Raw genomic sequence first — 22,884 nt, 5'->3', positions numbered from 1 at the left:
ACAACAATACAAACAATAACATTTATTGATTTAACATATATGACTCTTTATTGATGATGATAAATTAATTACATTTACTATCTACGAGTTTTAAGGCATAAAACCCAACACTTAGTGTCCAACTAATTTCACCTCCTACTTTTCAATTATCTTATAAATAGTGGTCATTTTGTGGATTTTGTAAGGGGTGAAGATTGGTGAGAAATCCCAAATTTTTGGAAGGAAATTAGAGAAATTAGAGAATCTTTTTTTAATTTTATTTAAGTTATTTATTTTTATTCTTTTGTCATTTATTTATATTATATATTATTACAATATCTATTTATTATTATATTATATTTTCTCCATATCCGTGTTCCGTTATGCTCTCTAATTTTATAACATAAATAATATATGTTTTATATGTTTTGTTTATCAAAACAAAACATACAAAAAAAAAAAAAAAAAAAAAACAACAACAACCCAAAACAATGTCCTTATTCAAGGTTGGCAAGCCACTGCATGCTCCAAACACCACTTTACCTTTGGTGTTGACTTAAACGTTAAATTATGTTGGCCTAAGTATAATAAATATAGTGTTAAATTTTTGTTCCCACATCAAAATTTTTATTGATATTTTTATATTTTCATGGGTTCAACATCGACATGAAGCGATATTTTCATTATATTGCAGAAAAATTCATAAAATATAATAATCAAGTAACAAAATATCACTAATGTAAATATAATATAAATAATAGACATATTAACTTGTTTAAAAATCATAAAATATTTACTTACTAATTTAAATTTATTTTTTGAATTTGTAGTTTTTACAAATTTTCCAAAAATATTCATTGGTATCAAAATTTTATCGATATTTTGATAGACATTTATGTAAAATTAAGACCTTGCTATTTATGTAGACATCGACATTTTAACCTTGATTACAACCATGTCATACCTTCGATTCATAACTTTGAGTGTGTTTGGTAAATTTTTTAAATGTTCAATTTTAAAAATAAGTTATTTTGAAAAAATTGAAATGTTTCGCAACCATTCAAAATAGATTTCAAAACATTTTTGAAGTATAAATTTAACCGACTTTTATCAAAATAATTTAAATAATTCTTTTTTTTTTTAAAAAAAAAAACCTTTTTTTCTCCCATCTAAAAGACTTCATTTGTCTGATTTAATTTATAATTGATTTGGACTTTAGAACGATTCCAAAACATTAATAATCATTTTGATACATTTAGCTTAAAAAGATTATAGAAAAGTATATGTCTTTTAAACTTTTAATTTGTAAAGTTTAAGAATTAAAAAGATTAAATTTTAATTTTGAAGGGATAGAAATCTAAAACAAAAGGGCTAAAATTGTAATTTAACTCTCTCTATATGTACAAAAAAGAAAATTAAAACAACGGGTATGAAATTACCACCAGATTTGTTTCTGTCAGAGACTGACGCTGAAAAAATGGCGCGCAAGGGAAAGAGAACCAATAACCCTAATAGCGACAGCGAGGACGACGAAACCTTCTATTACCGGTATCCCTCCGCCGCCTCTTCTGCCCCGCCGCCGCCGTCGGCTTCACAGTCGCACTTCTCATCGCAATCGCACTCACACTCATCCACCAAGTTCAGTGGTGGTTCCGGAGGTTTGGTTCCTTCGAAGTCTACTGTATATGTTTCCAATTTCGACTATTCACTCACTAATTCCGACCTCCATACTCTCTTCTCCACCTTCGGTAAGATCGCTCGTGTTACGGTGTTGAAAGATCGCCAGACTCGCAAGTCTCGCGGCGTTGCTTTCGTCCAGTTTATTTCTCAGGACGATGCAGTCAAGGCCGCGAAACAGATGAACGGGAAGATTTTGAATGGTCGCGTTCTGAAGGCTGCCATAGCGACTGATAATGGTCGCGCCGCTGAGTTTATAAGGAAAAGGGTTTATAAGGATAAGAGTAGGTGCTACGAATGCGGCGCAGTTGATGGCCATTTGTCTTATGAATGCCCTAAAAATCAATTGGGGCCAAGGGAGCGGCCAGAACCGAAGCGGGGGAGAAGGGGTGGAGTCGGTGCTAGGCACGAGGAGGATTGGGGATCGGATGTTGGAGAAGGGTTCGAGGATGACAATTGGGCCTCGGTGGTGGACGGAGATGCAGACCAGAGACTCCTGACTGGCGGTGAGAACGTTGTCGAAAAGAAAAAAGCGAAGAAAGCGAGTTATTTCAGTGACGAGAGTGACGAAGATGATTAACAGAGCTCGTCTCTTTGGGAAGAATTTGCGAAGGTACGTGGTTTTACTATTGTGTCGTTCTTTTCTGTCGTTCTGTTATACTTTAAGCCTCCATTTCTGTTTTATTTTGGTGCATGTTGCTTGGGAGCCATTGTTAGATGAAATTAGCTTACAAACTTCAAAATTTAGGCTGCTGGGTGCGGTAAGTAAGAACGAGCTATAGGTGTGTACTCTAGATTCTGCTTTTTGATAATGTCAGGAGTATTAAGGATTGTGGTACTACTGCCAGCCTAAGGCACATGTCCTCCACCAATAGGCCAGAAATAAATTCAAATTTTCACCTCCATATGTTATGTTGAACTCAATAGGACAGAGGTACTGCTCTTAACAATGTATGCCCATACGATAGCAATAACCGGTCTATACTGGAATCTGGAAATGGTAATAAATACTCAATCTTCCATCTCATGCCACCTTTTTCAAGAGTCAAGGATTTCTGCAGTGATAGTGAGTATAAGTTGCTTATTAATTCCCTCGAGCATGAGCAGTATTTTTGTATTTTTATATATTTTGGAATTCCCACATCATGATCCCGGTGATTAGTGCCATCAATCTTTTAGGGCTTGCTTTCCCTTGTGCCAAGACTTCTCCAAACGTTTCAGACTTGATGAATGGTCCTGGTCCATGCTCCTTCGAACAAGCATTATTATTATTTTCTTCTTTTTGAAGAGAAACAAGAACTGTTCACTGAGATTAGATGAAAAGGAAAGGTGGGGAAACTCTAGAAAAGCCAATGGAAATTATTCTATATATAAAATAAATCTATTTAATGGCCCAATCGACATCAATAATAAGCGGGAAGTCATTGCATAAGCCTTTGAAGTGGATATGCACACACCAATTTGAAATAGAGTAACCAAACTAGATGAGGGAAAAGAAGGAGAGAAAGGAAAGATCTCCATCTTTATCATTAGAACCTTTTCTATTCTGATCAACTGTGGCAGGTTCCAAGATAAATTAAACGTGCTAAATTACTTACCATAGAATCCACAGCAAATGAACAATGGAGGAAGAAGTGATCTGTTTCTCCCTATGAGTTTGACACATAATGCACTAATTCAGCAATTGTGGCATAGACAGTAATATACTTCATGTGTCGTGAGGATTCAGTTTTTTTGCTAAGAAAGAGTGAATATCAAACTTTTGATCTATATAGTTTATTTTTTCCTCTTCCCAACTTACTATGGTAATAGATAGATTGATTAAGAAGAAAATTTGTTGAAAGATGTACCAAGTTGAAAGGAATTTGGAAGACAAATCTCCAAGTTTTTCTAGAGTCCAGACTCTTATTGGGCAGCTTAGAGATTTTTTTTAGGTAAGAAACATTTCATTGAATAAATGTAATAAAAGGGAAGACCCCATAGCACCTAAAGATGATTACAAAAGAGATTTCCAATTGGAAACTAAATAAGAAAGAGATGTTTAAAGGTTGCTTAGATTGCACCAATACAATGCAGTAGATAGAGTCAAATCTAAAAAAAGATCAAAACTGGAAGAACGATCTCTAAAAAGACGTTTATTATGCTCGCCCCATAAAGTCTAGAAGAAAGCTCATATAAAAGCTAACCAAAGGGTCTTCTTAGGACCATGAAATGGATGACCAACCAACAAAGAAGCAAGATTGTCAAACATATTGTGGGAAAAAACCGCTGACCAACCAAAAGCTTGCATCATGATATGCCAAAAATGCAATGTGAAAGGACAATGCACAAAAAGATGAGCTGTAGACTTTGATTGATTATGGCACATATGGCACCAAGATGGAGAGATGGTCATATATGGCATTCTTCGTTGGAGATAATCAATAGTATTAATTGCACCAAGGCTTAGTTCCCATAAGAAAATTTTGATTTTCTTAGGAAAATGATCCGTCCAAATAGCTGAACAAACATCCTTGACTTGAAAATCAATTGTATCTACCATATTATCCATAAGAGATTTAACAGTGAACGTTGAAGAAGGATCAATAGTCCAAATCCAGGTGTCAGGCGAACGATGGAAACTGACAGGACATAATAATTGCGACAAGGCGGCCCATTCAAGAGTTTCTAAATTATTGAGATTACGATGAAGACGCAAGTCCGAAGCCTCGGAGTCCTCAATCCACACATCAGCAACCTTAATATTCGGTAAGTGAGTAAGCCTAAACAAACAAGGAAATACCGTATAAAGAGCTACACAGCTAAGCCAAGGTTCCCTCCAAAATGAAATAGATGTACCAGATACTGGGCAACTTAGAGATGGAAACCCCCCATCTTCCTCATCAGATCTAAAAGAATACTATGGCAATTTAAATCACAATCCAACAACCTAAGTTGAGGCTTCACATTATCTAAGCATCTAAAATCCATCTTTGTGCGGAGATTAATCCATGATGCTTAGAATACGCATATATTTGGTCTATCGACCACCCAACGCTCTTTTCTTTTAAAGAGTGTGATCATTATTTAGTGGCAGCCTTTTGGTGTAAGTGTGGTATAATATAGATCTTTTCAGATGTTTGAAATCCTTTTGGTTCTAAATCATAGGCTTCTCTTGTTGAGGGAAGTGTTTTCTAGGCCTTTCTTCTCTTGTTAGAAAGGAAGGTTTCTGTTAGTCTCATCTCGGTCATTTTTAGGAGCATTGATCGGAGAGAAATAAAATGGATTTTACTGGTCTTAGAGGTCTTGGATGGAGATTGGGAGGTCGCTTATGTTAGTACACCCACATGATTCTTGTTTCTATCAATCCTTCTTTTATTATTTTCGTTTCTCTTTTGTCACCAACAAGCCTCTTGTAATTTTTTTTCCCGTTTTTGATTGATCCTTGTCTGTCTGGTCAGCCCTCTTGTGCATCCAAATGATTGATTTTTTTCCCTTTTTGATTGTGTCACCGACAATCAGGCCTCTTGTGCATCCACATGATTACTTTTTTCTCCCCTGATGAAGTCCCGAAGACTAAGCTTGATGGCTTTGTAATGCAACATTGTATATGAGAGCATAGCTCAGGATGTCTCAAGAATAACGTTCACAAGGTATTCTTAGATTTTGCACCTTTTAAATCTAAATCACACTTATAGTAGATAAGATAGTCTTTAATCCAATTACTGGCCTCCGTCAGTGCTTTTCTGTCCTTGCCTGTAGGAAGAGGTTTGTTCAGTTGAATGATAGGCAGATAATTGATTCCATCTTTATTGGGAATATAGTGTTCGGTGAAAAAGGAATAAGGGTTTCCTAAATTTGATTGGGATGACATAATTATATATGATCCTGTAGATTGAGACTTTTCATTCTTGGAAAGGGTGGGTCTTAGGTAAGATTTAAGAAATAAAAATGATGGATTTACAGTTGGATTCACGTTCAACAAAACTATATTGATAAAAGACCAAGGGAAATTAGTTTAAAGTCCTCTTTCTCTTCCAGCCGTTCATATTGTAGCTAAAGTTGAAGTTGGCTTCTTGAAAAAACCGTGATGTTATGAAAGCTTTATTATTGTATCTTTTAGAATTTCATTTCACATGAGTCCTTTTTTGGAGTGGCAATGACATAATCCATTTTTTCCCTACAACCTGCAGATTGTTCAGAAGATGTCACTTCACATTAAGCTATTAGTATCCAGTGGAGGAAGTCGACTGCGTCACTGGTCCTTTGATCACTTTCTTCAGCTACTAATTTGCTAGGAGAGGACAGAAAACAAAGTTAAGAAATGGAGGAATACTACCGTTCTGGAAGAGGGGAAATGAGCTTGATCACTGGTATTTACTTTAGAACTCAAGGACACATATATACAACTTATATAACAGATCCTGTTTAAGTAAGGTTGTTGATCACTGGTATTTACTGCCTATCTTCATTTATTGTTCCCTTTGAACAAGCTTTGGCTATGGATAAAACATTTTAGTCTCTCTCGAGGTGGAGGTCGAGCCAAAGCAAGATCCAGTCATTTGATCAATTTGAGAAATATTTCTTCAATGACTTGGGGGTATTGGAAATATTGGGAAGAAAAATGTTGCTCTTATTTTGTTGAAATGGCTATTCAAGTTTCCAATGCTAAGCATTGTGTGTGTATGTTATGAAAGAAAGTAGTGTGGGTGTGGATCGTAAATAAGGATAAAGATATCCATCAATATATCTGTAAAATTGAAATCTCAATATCGATATTGATATTGATATTTTAATCCTTGATCGTAAATAACTTTGAGGACAAACTAAAGTATGGTCTTTCATTAATCTGGGGGTGTTTGCTTTATAGGAGGCCTTGATTGGAGTTAAATTTTCTCAATTTTTTAAAGCTAAATACGTCACGTAGAGTTCTAGGGGTTATTCTCGTGGCTTTGAGATCGATTGATGGTTAAAAAAAAACCCATTATTACCTATTTTTGCATAGTTTGAGCTGTTTAAAGGCATTTTTTTTTTTTTAAAAAAAAAAAACTTTAAAATCTCCACTTTTATCTTTATTGTTAGGAGGACATACCAATTACCACTAAGCTATGTTTAAGTTGGCTATAATGCTATGTTTGGCTATAATATTATGAGTAAAACTCCAGTAATTACCAGGTGGTTACTTTTAATAACAGTTGGATGCAATTTAAAGAATATAGTATATATGACCCACTCATGGTTTTCCAATATCTTTCTTTCTCCCTCTCTCATCCACATTTAAGCAGTTCAATAATTAGTGTGGAAAAAAGAATTCACATTTTTGCAGCCTCTAGTGGGCAAGTCCTTAAGGACCGAACAATAATTTTAAGTTAAAAAAAAAAAAAAAAACAATCCCAATCCCAACCCTACATTTTCAATTTGAAAAATGTTACTTTGTAACTCTTTAATATGTTTATATTGAATTATTTGAATATGTATGGAGTTCGAAAAAGTTACTGGTTAATTTTGCATCGATCAAATTGTTTATAGTTAAAGCGTATAATTGGCATGTGATCCCTTGAGGTTGCTTCTAAGTTTATGAAATTTTCTACCTTGTTTTCTTCTAAAATCAGAAATTGAACTGCCAGTAAAGTTGCAATGCTTATTTAAACTTAGGTCCAATTTGATGAAGTTAAAAGCTTAAGTTCAAATATCACCGTTCAAATTTTCTCTCTTTTTTTCCCCCGGATTTTAACAAGATATCGAACTCTGATGATATTGTGTTTATAAATTCTTTCTTCTAGTATCTCTTGAGCCGTACAAATGATGGAAAAAAATAAAATAAATTTTCTATCGAAAACTTATTTGAAGAAACAACCAGCAAAGGATTTGTATGATTGTTTCAAGTTTTCAAATAACATTCATTTACCAAGAAATCTACATTTTTAGTATATTTTTGGAAATATCTTAAAATTCAACCCACGGTTAAGAAAAACAAATTTACATGTATCTTCTTCTTCATTAATTAAATTTGGTAGGGTTCGAATAAGATTGATCGAAGTAGAAAAGCAAAAAGAAATGAATATAAAAGCTCGAAAACTAATAACGTACTATAGTTCAATACTTTTGCAGTTTGCCATAATTTTAACCAAACCCATTCAAGAAAATTCAGGAAATATCCTGAACGGTCTGATGTCACACATTTTTTAAACCTTTAGCTAAATACTACAAAAGATGCTTTCAAGTGGGAGTATTTACAAGATCAAATGACTATGGTTTTGTTTGGATGGACTATAGAAAAATATTTTTCATAAAAGTCGTTTTTACTTATTCTCTTTTGATAAAACTTGTTTAAAATATATTTTGAAAGTGTTCTAAAATCAATTTTGATTGGTTGTCAAGCACTTCAATTTTTTTTTTTTATCAATATGACTCATTTTTAAAATTAAATACTTGACAAGTTAAATCAAACACACATCAAATATATTACACACCCTGAATATATTCTACCCAAACTGTACCTTTAATTTATTTAGGTTAGTTTAGATTCAAATATATGAAAACTTCACAGATTTTATTGGTTACAGTTGAACTATGCTTATTTAGGTTAGCTCAAGCTCAATATATTAAAATTTTATATGTTTAATTGGTTTGAGTCAAATAAAATCTAACACAAACTTATTATTAAGTTATAAAAATATTGATTCCTTACAATACAATTTCTATTTAGGTTCATAATTTTCTTTTTACTATTTATTTTCCCCCAACTCCTAAGAAAATTTTAAATTTTCGAAAACATAATTATACTAGTATATTCAAATTGAGTCACAGGTATTAATTCAGTGTTTGAGAATAAATAAATAGATGTTTTACCAATTAACATTTACTTTTTTTTCGTAAAGCAAGAAAAAAATCACGGCGATCAAAAAAACTAAACCGACCCAACCCAAATATTTTATGGTCGATGTGATTATGTTAATAAAAGTTGTTTGGGTTGAAAAATTACAACCTGAACATTTGGGTTATGGGCCACCCCTGCTTCAAAGTTAAAATGTAAATTCTTTCCCCCAAGGTTATTTGACAATACAGTTAGATGATGAAACTAAAAGGAGAAAGCTAAAAGATCGAAAGCTATTTAGTAAGACAGTTCCATAGTAAGTTTAAACCGTGTGGGCACATAAGATTTAAAACATATCCGAAAGATACGGAGATATCTACATAATTGGAATATCAAATGTCCACTAGGACACTGCTGTAATGTTGCCCGAATCACATCTGCGCGACCAAGATTTCCGGATCAGATGATTCCTCATAGAGCGTGCCCCGAGTCCACCTCTTCAGCATTGCTAATGCAGCTTTCGGCTGGTCCATGGGGACCATGTGACCCGCATCATGAACCTATTGTATTACAGATCCATCCAATACAACCAACAATGTAAGACTTGGAAATCTAACTAGAATCGGGTGTAATATGTTAGTTATATATATATATATCCATGAGTGTTTGACCAGTTTACCCGCACCTCAACTAATCTCACAGGACAATCCGCCTGACCCTACAACATTTGGGTGTCAAGAAAACTTGTAGGAAATTAATTTTTAGGTAGGTGACTGCCATACATTGAACCCCTGACCTCTTAGCCATCTTAGCCATCTATTGAGACTTTCCTCTTTTACCACTAGGCCAATTATAATCGTGTGTAATATGTTAAGCATAACTCAATTGGTTAAAGCGTATACTCTCAATCAAGAAGCTAGTACGATAAGATCTATTGAAATATAAAGGATGAATAACTACAAGATAAGGTACTTGGAACCTCCCCTTGGGTATGCTAACCTAAGCCCGAAGCCACTCAACGATTGCCTACCTTCCTTCAATTCCTCTACCTCTATTTATAAGTTATAACCAAATACACTAACTAACTCCCTAACTAATTATCCTTATGTCATTACTAATATCCCTTACTAGGACCTTTACAGTTTTCAAGTGCCAAAAAAGTATTTTTAAGCCTTGCATCTTGAAAACACCGTGTTATTGAATTCCACAAAAAACATACTAACATGTGCTAATGAAATGAGAAAGAGAGGTGAACCTTGAGAAAACTGAGGGGGCCATGTCTTTTAAGCAAACCTGCTTCTGAACCATTAACTAGAAAAGAGACATTAGGAGACGTCGCAAACTCCTCCTTACCAGACCATTGCATTGCATGTACCCATCTTGAATTACCTATCCATATACAATTATACTCAAAACTTAGAAAAACATGCAAATGATGAGCATATGATAAACATTAGAGATTTAATTATTTGTCCAAAAAATAAGATCTAACGTCATATTTGAATACTACCTAGCCAATTGCAGATCAAATCGTATTCGCCAGCGTATACAAGCAACTTGATCCCATCCTCGAGTAGAGCAGGTATACCCACTTCGAAATTCCTCATCCAGTCCACCAGCATGGCACTATAGACAGTAGGACTACATGAAACAAATTCTATGTCCCCAACGCCGAGGGTTTCCCTAACAAATTGTTGGTTCAAGAATTTCTCCATATTTGAGAAGTCATAGCAAAGGCTCCCTTCACACTTTTTCCTGATATCATAATGCTGAACAACAGAAATGTTAATTGCTTGTCAACGTTAAAAATCTACACGGTTTCTACAAAAAACTTTCACACAAGCACGATTCCCATTGCCCATCAAGGTTAGTTAGACATCTGTTGTTGTGGAAGGGCATTCAGATTAGGCTGATAGATATGATGAGTTAAACTTCCTGGAAATGGTCAATTGCTTGCATATTTTGTATATTATCTACAACAATTATTCTTCGGAGATTGATCAAACTAAATCATTAGAACCATCACTTAATTTTCTTTCTTCTTCTTCTCCCTTTTTTTTTTCTTTTTTCCCCCTCTTTTCCTGATATCCATGGTGTTCGGGCCAACTGATGCACATCTCGACTGATCTCGCGGGACAACCTGCCTGGTCCTACAACATTTGGGTGTCATGGAAACCCGTAGGATATAAAATCCTAGGCGGGTGGCTCTTAGCCTTTTATCAAGGTCATGCCCCCTATTTACTATTAGGTCAACCCCATGATGGTTTACAAGAATCGCTAAGTCTGAAGCATCACTAATTTAAGACTTTAATGCTACAAACAGAAAGAAAAGCAGTATCTTACGTTAATATCACCGGCATGGAACATGATGCTGGTAAAAATGGCATTGCAAACATAATAAGAAGTCATGCAAGAAAGTGTGCCATCAGTACCTAGAAAAGAAAGGCATATTAAACAAAAATATCAGCAGAAGCCATTACAAGCTAGAGACGAGAGAGGAATATCACGTGCCAAGCTAAAAATTATACACACCACAAACATTTATCGCCAGTTCACATGGTGGTACCAACAAATTAATACGATGATATTGGGACTTTGTAATTATGCCCATGTCCAATGCATAGTCTGGGTAAGTTTTGTATTGGATTGCAGGATCAGTAAGCCCATTGCCCATAGCAAATCCCTGACCAACGTATTTAAATATGGATCAAGTCACCAGAATATATTTTTATATTTCTACTATAATTTTAAGACAGAATGTACTTACTTTAAGGTTTATATGAATTCCTTCTTTAGCTTTGTTACCCCGATGAATCCGAGCAGCCAAAGCAGGAATATAATGCCCAGCATAAGATTCTCCAGTTATGAAGAAGTCATTCTCAACAAGGTCAGGGTGTTCATCAAAGAAAGCCTGAATTCAAGAAAAGCCGGAGGCCATATCATCTAGAATCTTTAAGAATTTGTCAAACGAATTTTAATCTCTCCACATTCCTCAACAGTAAGTCAAACAAACATTCAAAGTTACCCTACTCATGAAATCAATAATGATAACATTTCAGACACACTTCCCTCCAAAATCAACGAGTAATACCATCAACTAAACAAAGAAAAATGGAAGGAAAATACCTGCAAAAAGTCATAAAGGTCATTGCTAACACCATTTTCATCATGACGAATATCTTGTCTATCAGAACTATAGCTAAAACCAGTCCCAACCGGTTGGTCAACATACAGAAGATTTGATACCTGCAGCAACAGAAATAAAAACTGTAACACCTCTTTCTCTTACAGCCAATGAAACTCAGTAAAATTGACATGTTGGCCCAAATAAGTTGAAATCAACAAACAGTTTGCTAACTGCTCCGCTAGATCCTAACCTAATAAAAAACAAATTCAACCAAATAGAGAACCAACAGTAAATTTACCGTATCCCAACCATATTCATTCCAAACAAGAGACAAGTTATTAGTAATTTTAAAAGGACCGTTTTCGTAAAACATAGCCAATTCACTACTGCATCCTGGGCCTCCAGTCAACCAGATAACGACAGGATCTGTTTTGCTGTTGCGGGACTCAAAAAAAAAGTAGAACAACCTACACAAAAAGTGAACAGTTAGAACTCTGAGCACACGGCACATATTATAACAGAAAATCAAGATTAATAATCGAACTAGGTAGCTTGAACAAAATTTTATTTTATTTTTCTTTTATATCTGTGAGTATCCAAGCCAACCAATCTCACGGGACAAATTTATAATATTTGAGTGTCAAGAAAATTCGTAGAATATTAAATCTTAAAAGTGATCACCATGGATCGAACCAAAATCGATGTTCCCTTAATTACCACCAAGCCAACCCATGAGGGTTAACAAAATATTTAATTCATATTTGCAAAAAAAGAAAAAAAGAAAAAAAAAAAAAGAAAAGAAAAAAGATCCGAATTAATAAATTGAAAACAAACTAAGAATTGTAATTAAACTAAAAATTTTAAACATAGATTATAATGATTAATTATTGTATATGCCCAAGAAGTATCTGCATCAACATCGACACTTTCATTATTTTATTATAGAAAAAATATTGTCTTGATAGAAACATCGATACTTCCATAACAACACGTTCAGTTGGTAAACTGTGAGAATGGAAAAAAAAAATCGAGTTCTACAGCAAATCATCTTCATGGACCAAAACGTTGCAAGAGAATAAACTAGATATACACCATTAAAATAATCACACTACTCAATAACAATAATTCATTGAGATACCGAGCACACAAAATTAAACATGTAGTATCCGAGCATATCAAAACCGCAACACCAATCTATCATGCAAAGAAACCAAAGTCCTAGGGTTTCAACGGTCTCACCTCGCAGCATGAGAATGCTCGATCTTGTAATATCCAGCATGATGGCCCAATTCCTCCAAAGAAACTCCAGAATCATCAAAGATGGGGAATCTCAATCGCCTCTCAACGATTTTCTTCCCCCCGGAGGCGATCAGAGAGGAATTTTTTATATTCCTATGGATGATATTGGCATCAGATTTAGGAAACAGATTGAGCTCTCTGATCAGCTTCTCGGCCTGGCGGGAAGGAAAATCGGAAGGCGGAAGACGAGGACCATCGAAGATTCCAGCCAAAGATGAAGCCGGAGAAAGAATCAAAATGGAAAGAAAAATACAGAGAGAAATCGAGCCATTCATTTCTTGTTCGCTCTCGAATTCTCTTTTCCTTCAGCCTCTGAAGATGAAATGGATGTTCTTAATTTCAAAACAGAGTGTACTGAAATGGAGGGGAAATACTTGAAAACTTCTCACTCGCATCGGTTAACCGTAGCCAAGTCGATCCTAGCCCTCCGTTGGTGGGCCTATGTGGACGGCTCAGATTAGCGTAAACCGCACTCAATGGGGTAATAAACTTTTACTTTGTCTTTTTGTCTAAAACTATAAAATTTTACGTTTACCTTTCTATCCAACGCAATGACCGTCTTTAGGAACTAAAATTCTGAAGTTCAATTACCACTATGCCCTTATTTGCACTTACCTAGTACCCTATACCTACTATTTTTAGAAAAGATGGATAAAATTCAAAATTTAAAAATAAGTAAAAAAATGTAATTGACAATACTTTGATGCATCTCGGATATCACCAATCTTTGTGCATCTATTCTCACGACTCTCATAAAAATAAAAATAAAAATAATTCAAACAAGAGAAAAGACAAAATTTGCTATATGACAAGTTATGATTGGACAATTTGGTGGGATGCATAAACATAGGTGATACCCGCGATGCACCTAAGTATTTTTCAACTATAATTAACCCCTTCTAGAATGTGATTTGTATTATAAATATTTAAATATAGGTGTAACATAGATGTTCATGATTAGTGTTCTAAAAGATTATGTGTAATTCTTTTATCGTCACCGTATGTCATTCTACATGAAGTCCAGGTGTCTTATGAATACACATCCTTAATGTCCACTTCATTCCGGAATTGCACATTCGTGAAGAAAAAAGTAAAGAAAGGCTTGGAGAAATTTAGAGATTTTAAATTTCCATATTTTATATTTTTGTTATTTTTATTTATTTAATTATTATATTATAATTTCTTGGTATTCGTGTTGTCGTGGTACGACGTTTTGCTCCTCAAATTTGCAACATATTATCAGTACAAGCTCTAGTCGTTCTCCCCGCTAAAGGTAATTTGTTTTTTTCCCCTCTTTATTATAATCAATAAATTAAATGTTATTTTGCATGTCTCATGCACATTAAATTTCTAATATAATGACAATGTTTTGTGATAGTGTTATCATGACAAATTTTACAAAACTAAAATTTGTGGCCCTTAATATTAATGGTAACAATTATTCGTCATGGGTGCTTGATGCCTAAATACATATGGGTGCTATGAATCTCGAAGAAACAATTAAAGAAGGGAATACGGCTTCGAGTCAAGAAAAGACAAAAGCAATGATTTTCTTTCGACATCATCTCCATGAGGGATTGAAAATAGAATATCTAACAATAAAAAAAAAAATCTCCACATCTCGTGAAAGAATTTGAAAGAGAGGTATGATCAACATAAAACAGTTATTCTTTCTAAAACTCGTTATGGATGGATGCATTTGAGGCTATGAGATTTTAAATCAGTAAGTGATACAACTCTGCATTATTTACAATTAGTTCAAAATTGGTATTATGCGGAGAAAAAATTATTGATGCGGATATGTTGGAGAAACAATTTTCTATATTTCATGTTTCGAATATGCTCATGCAACAACAATATGACCAAATAAAATAACGAGTTATTAACTCGTTATTAATGAAAAGTCACAAATCTCAACCAACTAGAACAACGCCATTCCCTAAAGTGGATACTATGAATTTTAATAATCGTGGTCGTGACTGTGGTAGAGAAAGAAATAATTATTCATTTCGTGGCGGTCGTTATAATCATCCAAATTTCAAAAGAACTACATGAAATGATGATCATAAAGGAAAGGCTCCACAAGATAAGAATTTAAGAAATGTTGAACAAAAATGCTTCTGATGTGGCATGGCTGGTCGTTGGACACATATATGTCGTACATTAAAACATTTATTCGATCTTTATCAAGCTTCTCTAAAGGAAAAAGGAAAAAATTTGGAAGCTAATTTTGCCTACTAGAATAATGATATATTTGACCCATCTAATATGACAAATTTGGATGTGACAGACTTCTTTGAATCTCCTGAAAAGAAAATTGGCATAATTGATGACATAGCAAGTTCTTCTTTTAATTTTGAAATTATTTAGGATTAATGTTATTTATTTTGTTTATCTATCTTTCATATTTTTTTAAAGGTTAAACTTTTGTATTTCAAACTTTGTTTATTTTATTGTAATTATTTTGTTTAATGAAGAATAATGGACTATTTTCAGTTGTTGAATGAATAGAAAATGAAGAATGAAGATCTATGTTTGACAGACTGTGCAACTACGTATAGAATATTTATAAGTAGAAAATATTTGTCCAAACTGACAATGTTGGAAGCAAAAGTCTATACGATATCAGGTTTTACAAATTTAATTAAAGGATTTGGAAAAGAAAATATTATTTTGTCTGGAGGAACAAAAATTATAATTGATGATGTTGGAGTTGATGCTCTAAATCTCGTGGGTCTTGTAATTGTAATTGTATTGTACAAACAATTTATTTATCTAATAAAATAACGAGGTATTGTATTTATCATTTAGTTGCATTTATCCATAAAAACCAATAAACTAAGATGTAGGGTTATTTTCTGAAACTTACATATATGTAGAGACATATAGGCGGATCATATTAAAGTGATAACCTAAACGGTCTGTAGTAGATGGATAAGGTTGGGTACCTTATCCTGATGATACTATGAATACGACTTGCTTTGTAGTTGCTACAATTATTGTAAAGTGCTACACATGATCTGATCATGATCATTCATGTGTAGATATATGAGTAGGGGTGTTCTATGCAAAGAGTTTGTATGAGATTGGATCGCGAAATGTATAGTCTCTCTATATAACACTGTTGATAGATGAGACTTGCATTTCATAAAATGACCATAGGTGACTTGACCTGAATCCTAAGTGAGTTGTGAACTTCTGCCTATGAAGGCGGTCCTTTGATTTGTATGGATGAGAGTGGCCAGTTTTGTCGACTCAATATGTCTACCATTTTGGGTATTCGTCTGATTTGGAAGCTGAGAACACAGCTACACAAGACGTCACTCCTTCTTTATAGTTAGAAACTACGAATAAATTGCTCCCTTAAAAGTTGATTCTGGGGTCGAACAATATGGCGCCACACCCTCTCCTGGCCCGGGAGGGGTTTGGTCATAGTTGGACTATGACTTATTGTTCATTAGAGGGATCAATGGTACTTAAGGAGTTAGATGCAACTGTAGGGGCAAAATGGTAATTTTGGCCCAATTGTACTTACGAGCAATTTGTGAAGGGTCAACCACCGTTGCTTGGTTATACAATGGACACAGAATTATATCTATAATGCGAAGAGTCCAGCTTCCAGTCTTTAGTGGAGTGACTGACAGTTAATAGAAGTTGATTAATTAATCAAGTAGCATTAGAGCTTCAAACTATAGGTCCATAAGGTTCCCTCATTAGCTCAATTGAGATAAAAATGAGAATTGAAATAATTCGAATTAATTTGAACTGTTCAAATTAATAAAAGGAAATTATTTATATAAAATTATATGAGATATAATTTGAAAGAAAATATCAAAACTAATATGAATTTGATTCATATTAAATAATCGAGAGAATTTATTTTTGTAATATTAAATTAAAGTATATATATAAATTTAAATAAAAATTAGTTTTATTTAATTACATGTATATTTTTTAATTACATAAATAGGTTATTGATTAAAGTACATATTAATTAAATGGTAATTAGTTTTATTTAATTATATGTATTTTTAATTACATAAACCTATCATTTTCTTCAATAAATTCTCTCATTATTGTTTGGAAGATGAAAATAAAGGTTCTTTCATCTTCTACTTGCACTATTATAAATACTTCAAAATGTGTTAGAGCTATAAGATGTTGAAGATATTGAGGTTGTTGAAGGTTTTGAAAAAGTGTTTTTTCAAACAAAATCATTTCCTCTTCAAATTATTCAAAGAAACCCACAAACTCTCAACGGTTCTCTATCCCAAGAATACTGAGGTCTCTTCGTGGTGGTGTCTGTTGTTTTTGAACATTTGTTGTTGTTTTTTTTATTGATCGTGTTCGAAGTTTTTGGAGAGGAAATCATGAAGAGACTAGTCTTCAAGGGTGCGCTTTCCGAATCTTTTCTTCTTCTTAATTTATATATATATATGTATATGTATGTATGTATATATGTATGTATATGTATGTATGTATATATGTATGTATATGTATGTATGCTTAATTGATCATGTGTATTCTGTTTCCATCACATATATTCTTTGCGCGTTATGTAAAATTAAAATTATGACGCGATCTTTTCTACAATGGGTACTCGCGTATCCTTTCAGACAATGCATTGTTTTCTAGTAAATCCAAAAGAAATGTACAAAGTTCTAAAGATATATGTTGCAATGATTGTCATATTGAGATTGATAGAAAGAATGAGATAGAGTACCATTATATCATATCTATTGTCTCACATGAAAAACGTATACTGAAAAAACTGCCTACTTTATCTTCTGGATTATATTATACTCATATACGAGTAATTGAAACATATGCTAATGAACCCAAAGTTCATAAATCCAAATATATTTACAATTTGGCATGACCGATTGAGTCATCCCGGATATATAATGATGAGAAGAATTATTGAGAATTCAAATGGACACCCATTAAAGAGCCAGAAGATTCTTCAATCTAATGAATTATCATGTGATGCTTGCTCTCAAGCAAATTAATAATTAGACCATCACTAGCTAAAGTGAGAACTGAATCACTTGCATTTTTTGAACGAATTCATAGTGATATATGTGGATCTATTAACCCACCAAGTGGACTATTTAAATACTTTATGATATTATTGACACATCTAGTAGATGGTCACATGTGTGCTTATTATCTAGTTGAAACTCTATATTTACAAGATTACTTGCTCAAATAATTAAATTAAAAACATAATTTCTTAATTATACAATTAAAATTATTCGCCTAAATAATGCTGGTGAATTTACATCCCAAGCTTTTGATAATTATTGTATGTCAATCGGGATAATTGTTGAGCATCATGTAGCTTATGTTCATACACAAAATAGTTTAGCAGAATCATTTATAAAATGTTTCCAATTAATTGCTAGACTATTGTTTATGAGAGTTAAACTTCTTATGTATGGAGTCATGCTATTTTGCATGTTGCGTCACTCATACGTATTAGGCCAATAGCTTATAATAAGTACTCGCTATTACAATTAGCCTATGGCCATGAGCCAAATTTTTTCTATCTGAGAATTTTTGGATGTGCAATATATGTTCCAATTGTTGCACCACATTTTATGAAGATGGATCCTCAAAGATGGTTAGGAATATATATTCGACATGATTCCCCATTAATTATTAAATATCTTGAACCCCTGACGGGTGATATATTTACTGCATGGTTTACTGGTTGTCATTTTAATGAAACAAATTTTCCAACATTAAGGGGAGGAATTAAAAAGTTGGAAAAAGAAATTACATGGAATACATCGTTATTGTCTCATTTAGATCCCCGTACAAATCAATGCAAACTTGAAGTTCAAAAAATGATTCATTGCAAAATATAGTAAATCAATTACCAGATGCATCTATAGATGCCAAGAAAGTAACTAAATCACATACACCATCTGCAAATATTTCATCGAAAATTAATATTCCAATATGACAAAATGTTACTAATGAGTCTGGGACACGTCAAAAGCATGGTAGACTAATAGGTTCCAAAGATAAAATCATCGAAAAATAAAATTAATCAATAATAAAAAAGACTTAGTTGATAATGTAAATATCTCTGAATAAACCCTGGACATTACTAATAGTAAAATTAATGAAGAAGGTGGAACACCTAAAAATAATAATGAGATTTCAATAGACTATGTCATGACAGGAAAAAGATAGAATCGAACTAATATAGTTATTGACAACATTTTTGTATATAATGTTGCTTTTGATATTATATCTGAAAATGAGGATCCTGAACCAAATTCTGTTGAAGAATGTCAACATAGAAAAGATTGAATTCAGTGGAAAGAAGCGATCGAGGCAGAATTAAACTCATTTTCAAAATGTCAGGTTTTTCACCAGTAGTTTAAACACCATAAGGTGTCAAACCTGTGGGATAAAAATGGGTGAGAAAAAGAAATGAAAACAATGAGGTTGCAAGATATAAAGCAAGATTAGTTGCACAAGGTTTCCCACAAAAACCTGGTATTGACTATGAGAAGACATATTATCCAATGGTGGATGCAATTACACTAAAACTTTTTAACTGATTTGACTGTGTATGAAAGTCTTGACATGCATCTTATGGATGTTGTTGATTCAGGTCACGAAATGTATGATTTTGGGTTTCTATTTATGCACTCTTACTATGAAAAACGGATTCATGCATGTGTTTTCCTCTAATTTTAGTCATATCTGTTAAGAACACACTAGGGTATAATTATGCTTAAATGATGTTATTTGCTGACTTGGTGCTGATCTCGTAAATTTTGGCAAGTTTTTTGTTGTTTATGTAGATTTTCTATCTAATGTGCTCGTAACAGTAAAGTGATGCACCTCCATTAGTGAGCCCTAAATTCCTAGAATTCAAACCAGTAAAAAACAGTTGCGATTTTCATGATTTAATTAGTTGGGCAGCTCTGTTTTCACCTGGAAAATGTTTAGAGCACGAAATTTGATCCTCCTCAACCATTTTAGAGCTTATAAAAGGGATGGAAACTCTTCTTTTTGGAACATTAACTCGCCATAGCCGAAATCATCACCATTCTTCATAGTTTCTGCCTTTTATTATTATTATTATTATTATTTTTATGGCAGCCCCTTGAGTCTTTTCTTGATGTTTCAAATCAGTAGCCTCAAGAATGAAAGTTTCTCTAAGGCGTAATGACTCTAGATTATCTCATCACTACGTTAGTGTGTGTTGAGGGGTGATTTCACTTTGAAAAAGGAGGAATCTACCTGAGAAAAGACTTTAGGCTTGAGGATTTATCCTAAGTTCACTTGAGTTGTATTTTTTTGAGCTTTTATTTTCTATTTAATTCTTGCACTTATTTACTTTCTTTCTCCCAATCGATCTCCATATTGCAGTTATGATTCTTGATTTAATAAAGTTCATTATTTCATCAATTATCATGAGCTAAATTTCTCTAGGGGTTTAGTAATGCTGATGCCCTAGGATCTTTATGGCTTAAGTAATGTTGCACTTCACATCAACTTGATTTTATGCATTCTCTTTGTTGGATTTAAAGCTATCATTGGTAAATTAAATTCGCCGCATAATTTATCAATCCAGTGGAGCTCTAGTGTTGAGAAGGCTAAGGTGTAAATGGAGGTCATAAAGGGATATGGGACTAAGAGCTTAGGCATAGGAGAGTCACTTCACCTTAACTGTCACACCCCTTCCTAGATTAACCCCTTAATCTAGAAAAGAATATGACCACAATAGTTACCAACCCTTTTGTGGCACTTACCATCTAATAACCTGTTTAACTTTTTTGGAAACCCTGAAATGACATAACAACATTCGAGAGCTAGCGGAACATAACACATTTAAAGCAACCTCAGACTTCATACAAGCAAACTCATAGCACATTTACAGAAGTTAGGTTCAGTGGATCCCACCCTCAAAACTAGTCCCTAATATGCAACACGTGTATAATTATTTATAAGGTAAACACCTAAACTTCCTTCAACTATATCTTTAAGTGGAAAAGCAGCACTGCAGTTAACCCCCGGGGAGATGACTACTACCCGAGCAAGAAAACATTCAAAACGAGTGGGCTACTAACCTAGTGAGTGATTGATAAAACATAAACAACATGCTTTAAAACAGAAATTTGCCAAGCAAACTCATACTTAAAAGTTTCACGATAGCATCTTAAAACATAGCTTTTCATAGTTTTTAAGTTTGAGAGAGAACCCTTTTGCTCAATCCCTCAACATTTAACCTTAGTTGGTATGGAGTGCTCTCAACACAACCAACATCGGATCTTCCTACGTGCACGTGGTTAATACTAAGTACCGTCATACCTTATGTACTACTGCCCAGATACCTTCACATTGTTCTTCAGTATCAGGTTCCAACATTTATCATAAAATTCATACTTTGAAAGCATAGTATCATAAGTCTGGTGCTTCAACATTTTTGCTAACACATATCATTTCTAATGCATGCTCTTTGAACTAATAAGTAATGAAATACTTTAGTCATTTTCCTAAAGTTCCTTAAAACCTAGCATGCGTTAATGGTTTCATGAAACATAGTTTGCTTGGAAAATATTTAATCATTCATATAGACAAGTATAAGTTTAAACATTTCTTAAGCATGTGTTACTAAGACATTTGAAAAACATCAGCTTTGTCACTCACAGCTTTTGGGTGTTCCTCTTAGGGTTTATAGGCTTCTCCTATTGGTATTAACCCTGTGGACATAAACACCATGTTTAGCTACTAGCATTGGCCTCCTTGTGAGGTTAACTTTTCATAAATGAGCTCAATTTAGCCTACCATAAGATGCTTTTATATCAATGCATACCTTGCTATGCATTCAAAACTTAGGAATTTCCTTGAAGTTTAAGTATTTTCTATGCGGCCAACACAAATTACTATCACACACACCTATGTGCCAATCACATGTCATAAGCGCCTCCTTCAGCCGCACATCAACGAACACATTGCCCCCTATGCGTCCAGGCCTTCAACATACACCCACATAGCCCAACGCATAGCTCAATGCATGCTGGCATTCAAACTTACCCTTGCGCACACGTCAGCCTAGTGTGTTACCTGCTTGTTCAACCCAAGCAGCTGCCTACTTGTTCAAAATTTCCATATTCAACTTTAAGCTCGAATAACTTATTATCCAGGCTTTATCTCAGAAAATTTCCTTCTAAACACTTGTTTAAAATTTCCTTAACTAGCTTACCTTAAGATTTAAGCTCAGAATTACTCATGGTTTGGCTAGAAACTTTCAATTTCTACCTCTGGCCCAGATTCACCCATGAGCCTGGCCTTCTTGCAAGATCTTAAACTTTCAGCTCAGTTCCTATGAATATTTCTTTTGGCAGCCCTAGAACATCAACTAGACTCACCAAGCTTTCAAATGGCTCTATAATCACCTTAATACCACGAGTAAAGAGCTTAATCTGAGCCTTTGAATCTAAAACTCCCCTTTTATACCAAGCTCTGCACATATCCAGCATACTTAGGTTTCCAAAACAACCACTAAGTGGAATTATCTCCCCTAAGCTCGACAGATGGTCCATTATAACTGATGATTGAGTTGCTAACCACCTTTTGATTAATGAATGGCTTCACCCTTGCTTGGCACAATCAGCGTATGCCCTTTGCCCATGCATAGCTTCAACGCATCTAACCCCTCACTTGGTCTAGTGTTAACGCGTGCTTCCCTTTGTCGTGGCCTCAACTTGAACAACACATAGGCTCAACTAATGCATGGCTTAACCTTATCGCATAACTCCCTTGTGAGCTGATCACATAGCCCAAGCGCTATTGCATAGCTTCTTTGGCCGTTTGCCCCTCTCGGCCATCGCATGCCTTGCACCCAACGTGTGGCCTAAGGCCTTCCTTCCTTGCAACTCATGCTTAGCCGACGCCTCATCATGCCCATTGTTTATTGCACTTATCTTGCTTAACATCACCTAACTAACCTCGCACGGGTTTGTTCAACGCATTGTCCATG

General features: G+C 34.1%; 2 protein-coding genes across 3 annotated transcripts; one reads left to right on the top strand and one right to left on the bottom strand.

Moving 5' to 3' along the window:
* The first annotated feature begins 1,410 nt into the window (after nucleotides 1-1,410).
* Nucleotides 1,411-6,307, top strand: U11/U12-31K (RNA recognition motif and CCHC-type zinc finger domains containing protein). 2 transcript variants are annotated; one of them, XR_016529072.1, is made up of 3 exons: nucleotides 1,411-2,269; nucleotides 5,158-5,288; nucleotides 5,829-6,307. XR_016529072.1 is itself a non-coding variant. In XM_090312738.1 (2 exons), exon 1 carries the CDS (start codon nucleotides 1,457-1,459, stop codon nucleotides 2,234-2,236), a length of 780 nt encoding a protein of 259 aa, XP_090168864.1. In that variant the 5' UTR covers nucleotides 1,411-1,456; the 3' UTR covers nucleotides 2,237-2,269; nucleotides 5,829-6,307. The 2 variants fall into 2 exon arrangements, 1 of the variants encoding a protein (XP_090168864.1); XM_090312738.1 differs by lacking the exon at nucleotides 5,158-5,288.
* Nucleotides 6,308-8,748: 2,441 nt separating this feature from the next.
* Nucleotides 8,749-13,288, bottom strand: SCPL49 (SERINE CARBOXYPEPTIDASE-LIKE 49). Its single transcript, XM_090312737.1, has 9 exons — nucleotides 12,819-13,288; nucleotides 11,878-12,046; nucleotides 11,579-11,698; nucleotides 11,220-11,363; nucleotides 10,985-11,135; nucleotides 10,796-10,884; nucleotides 9,963-10,221; nucleotides 9,708-9,841; nucleotides 8,749-9,012 (listed from the first exon to the last, which is right to left on the bottom strand). The coding sequence occupies exons 1-9, from the start codon at nucleotides 13,151-13,153 to the stop codon at nucleotides 8,884-8,886; spliced, it is 1,530 nt and encodes a 509-aa protein (XP_090168863.1). The 5' UTR covers nucleotides 13,154-13,288; the 3' UTR covers nucleotides 8,749-8,883.
* Nucleotides 13,289-22,884: the final 9,596 nt, after the last annotated feature.

This window comes from Benincasa hispida, chromosome 4 (assembly GCF_027475165.1).
Source record: "Benincasa hispida cultivar pf3 chromosome 4, pf3_genome.v1.1, whole genome shotgun sequence".
NCBI classification, from domain to species: domain Eukaryota; kingdom Viridiplantae; phylum Streptophyta; class Magnoliopsida; order Cucurbitales; family Cucurbitaceae; genus Benincasa; species Benincasa hispida.
This window is presented reverse-complemented; position numbering and strand designations above follow the sequence as displayed.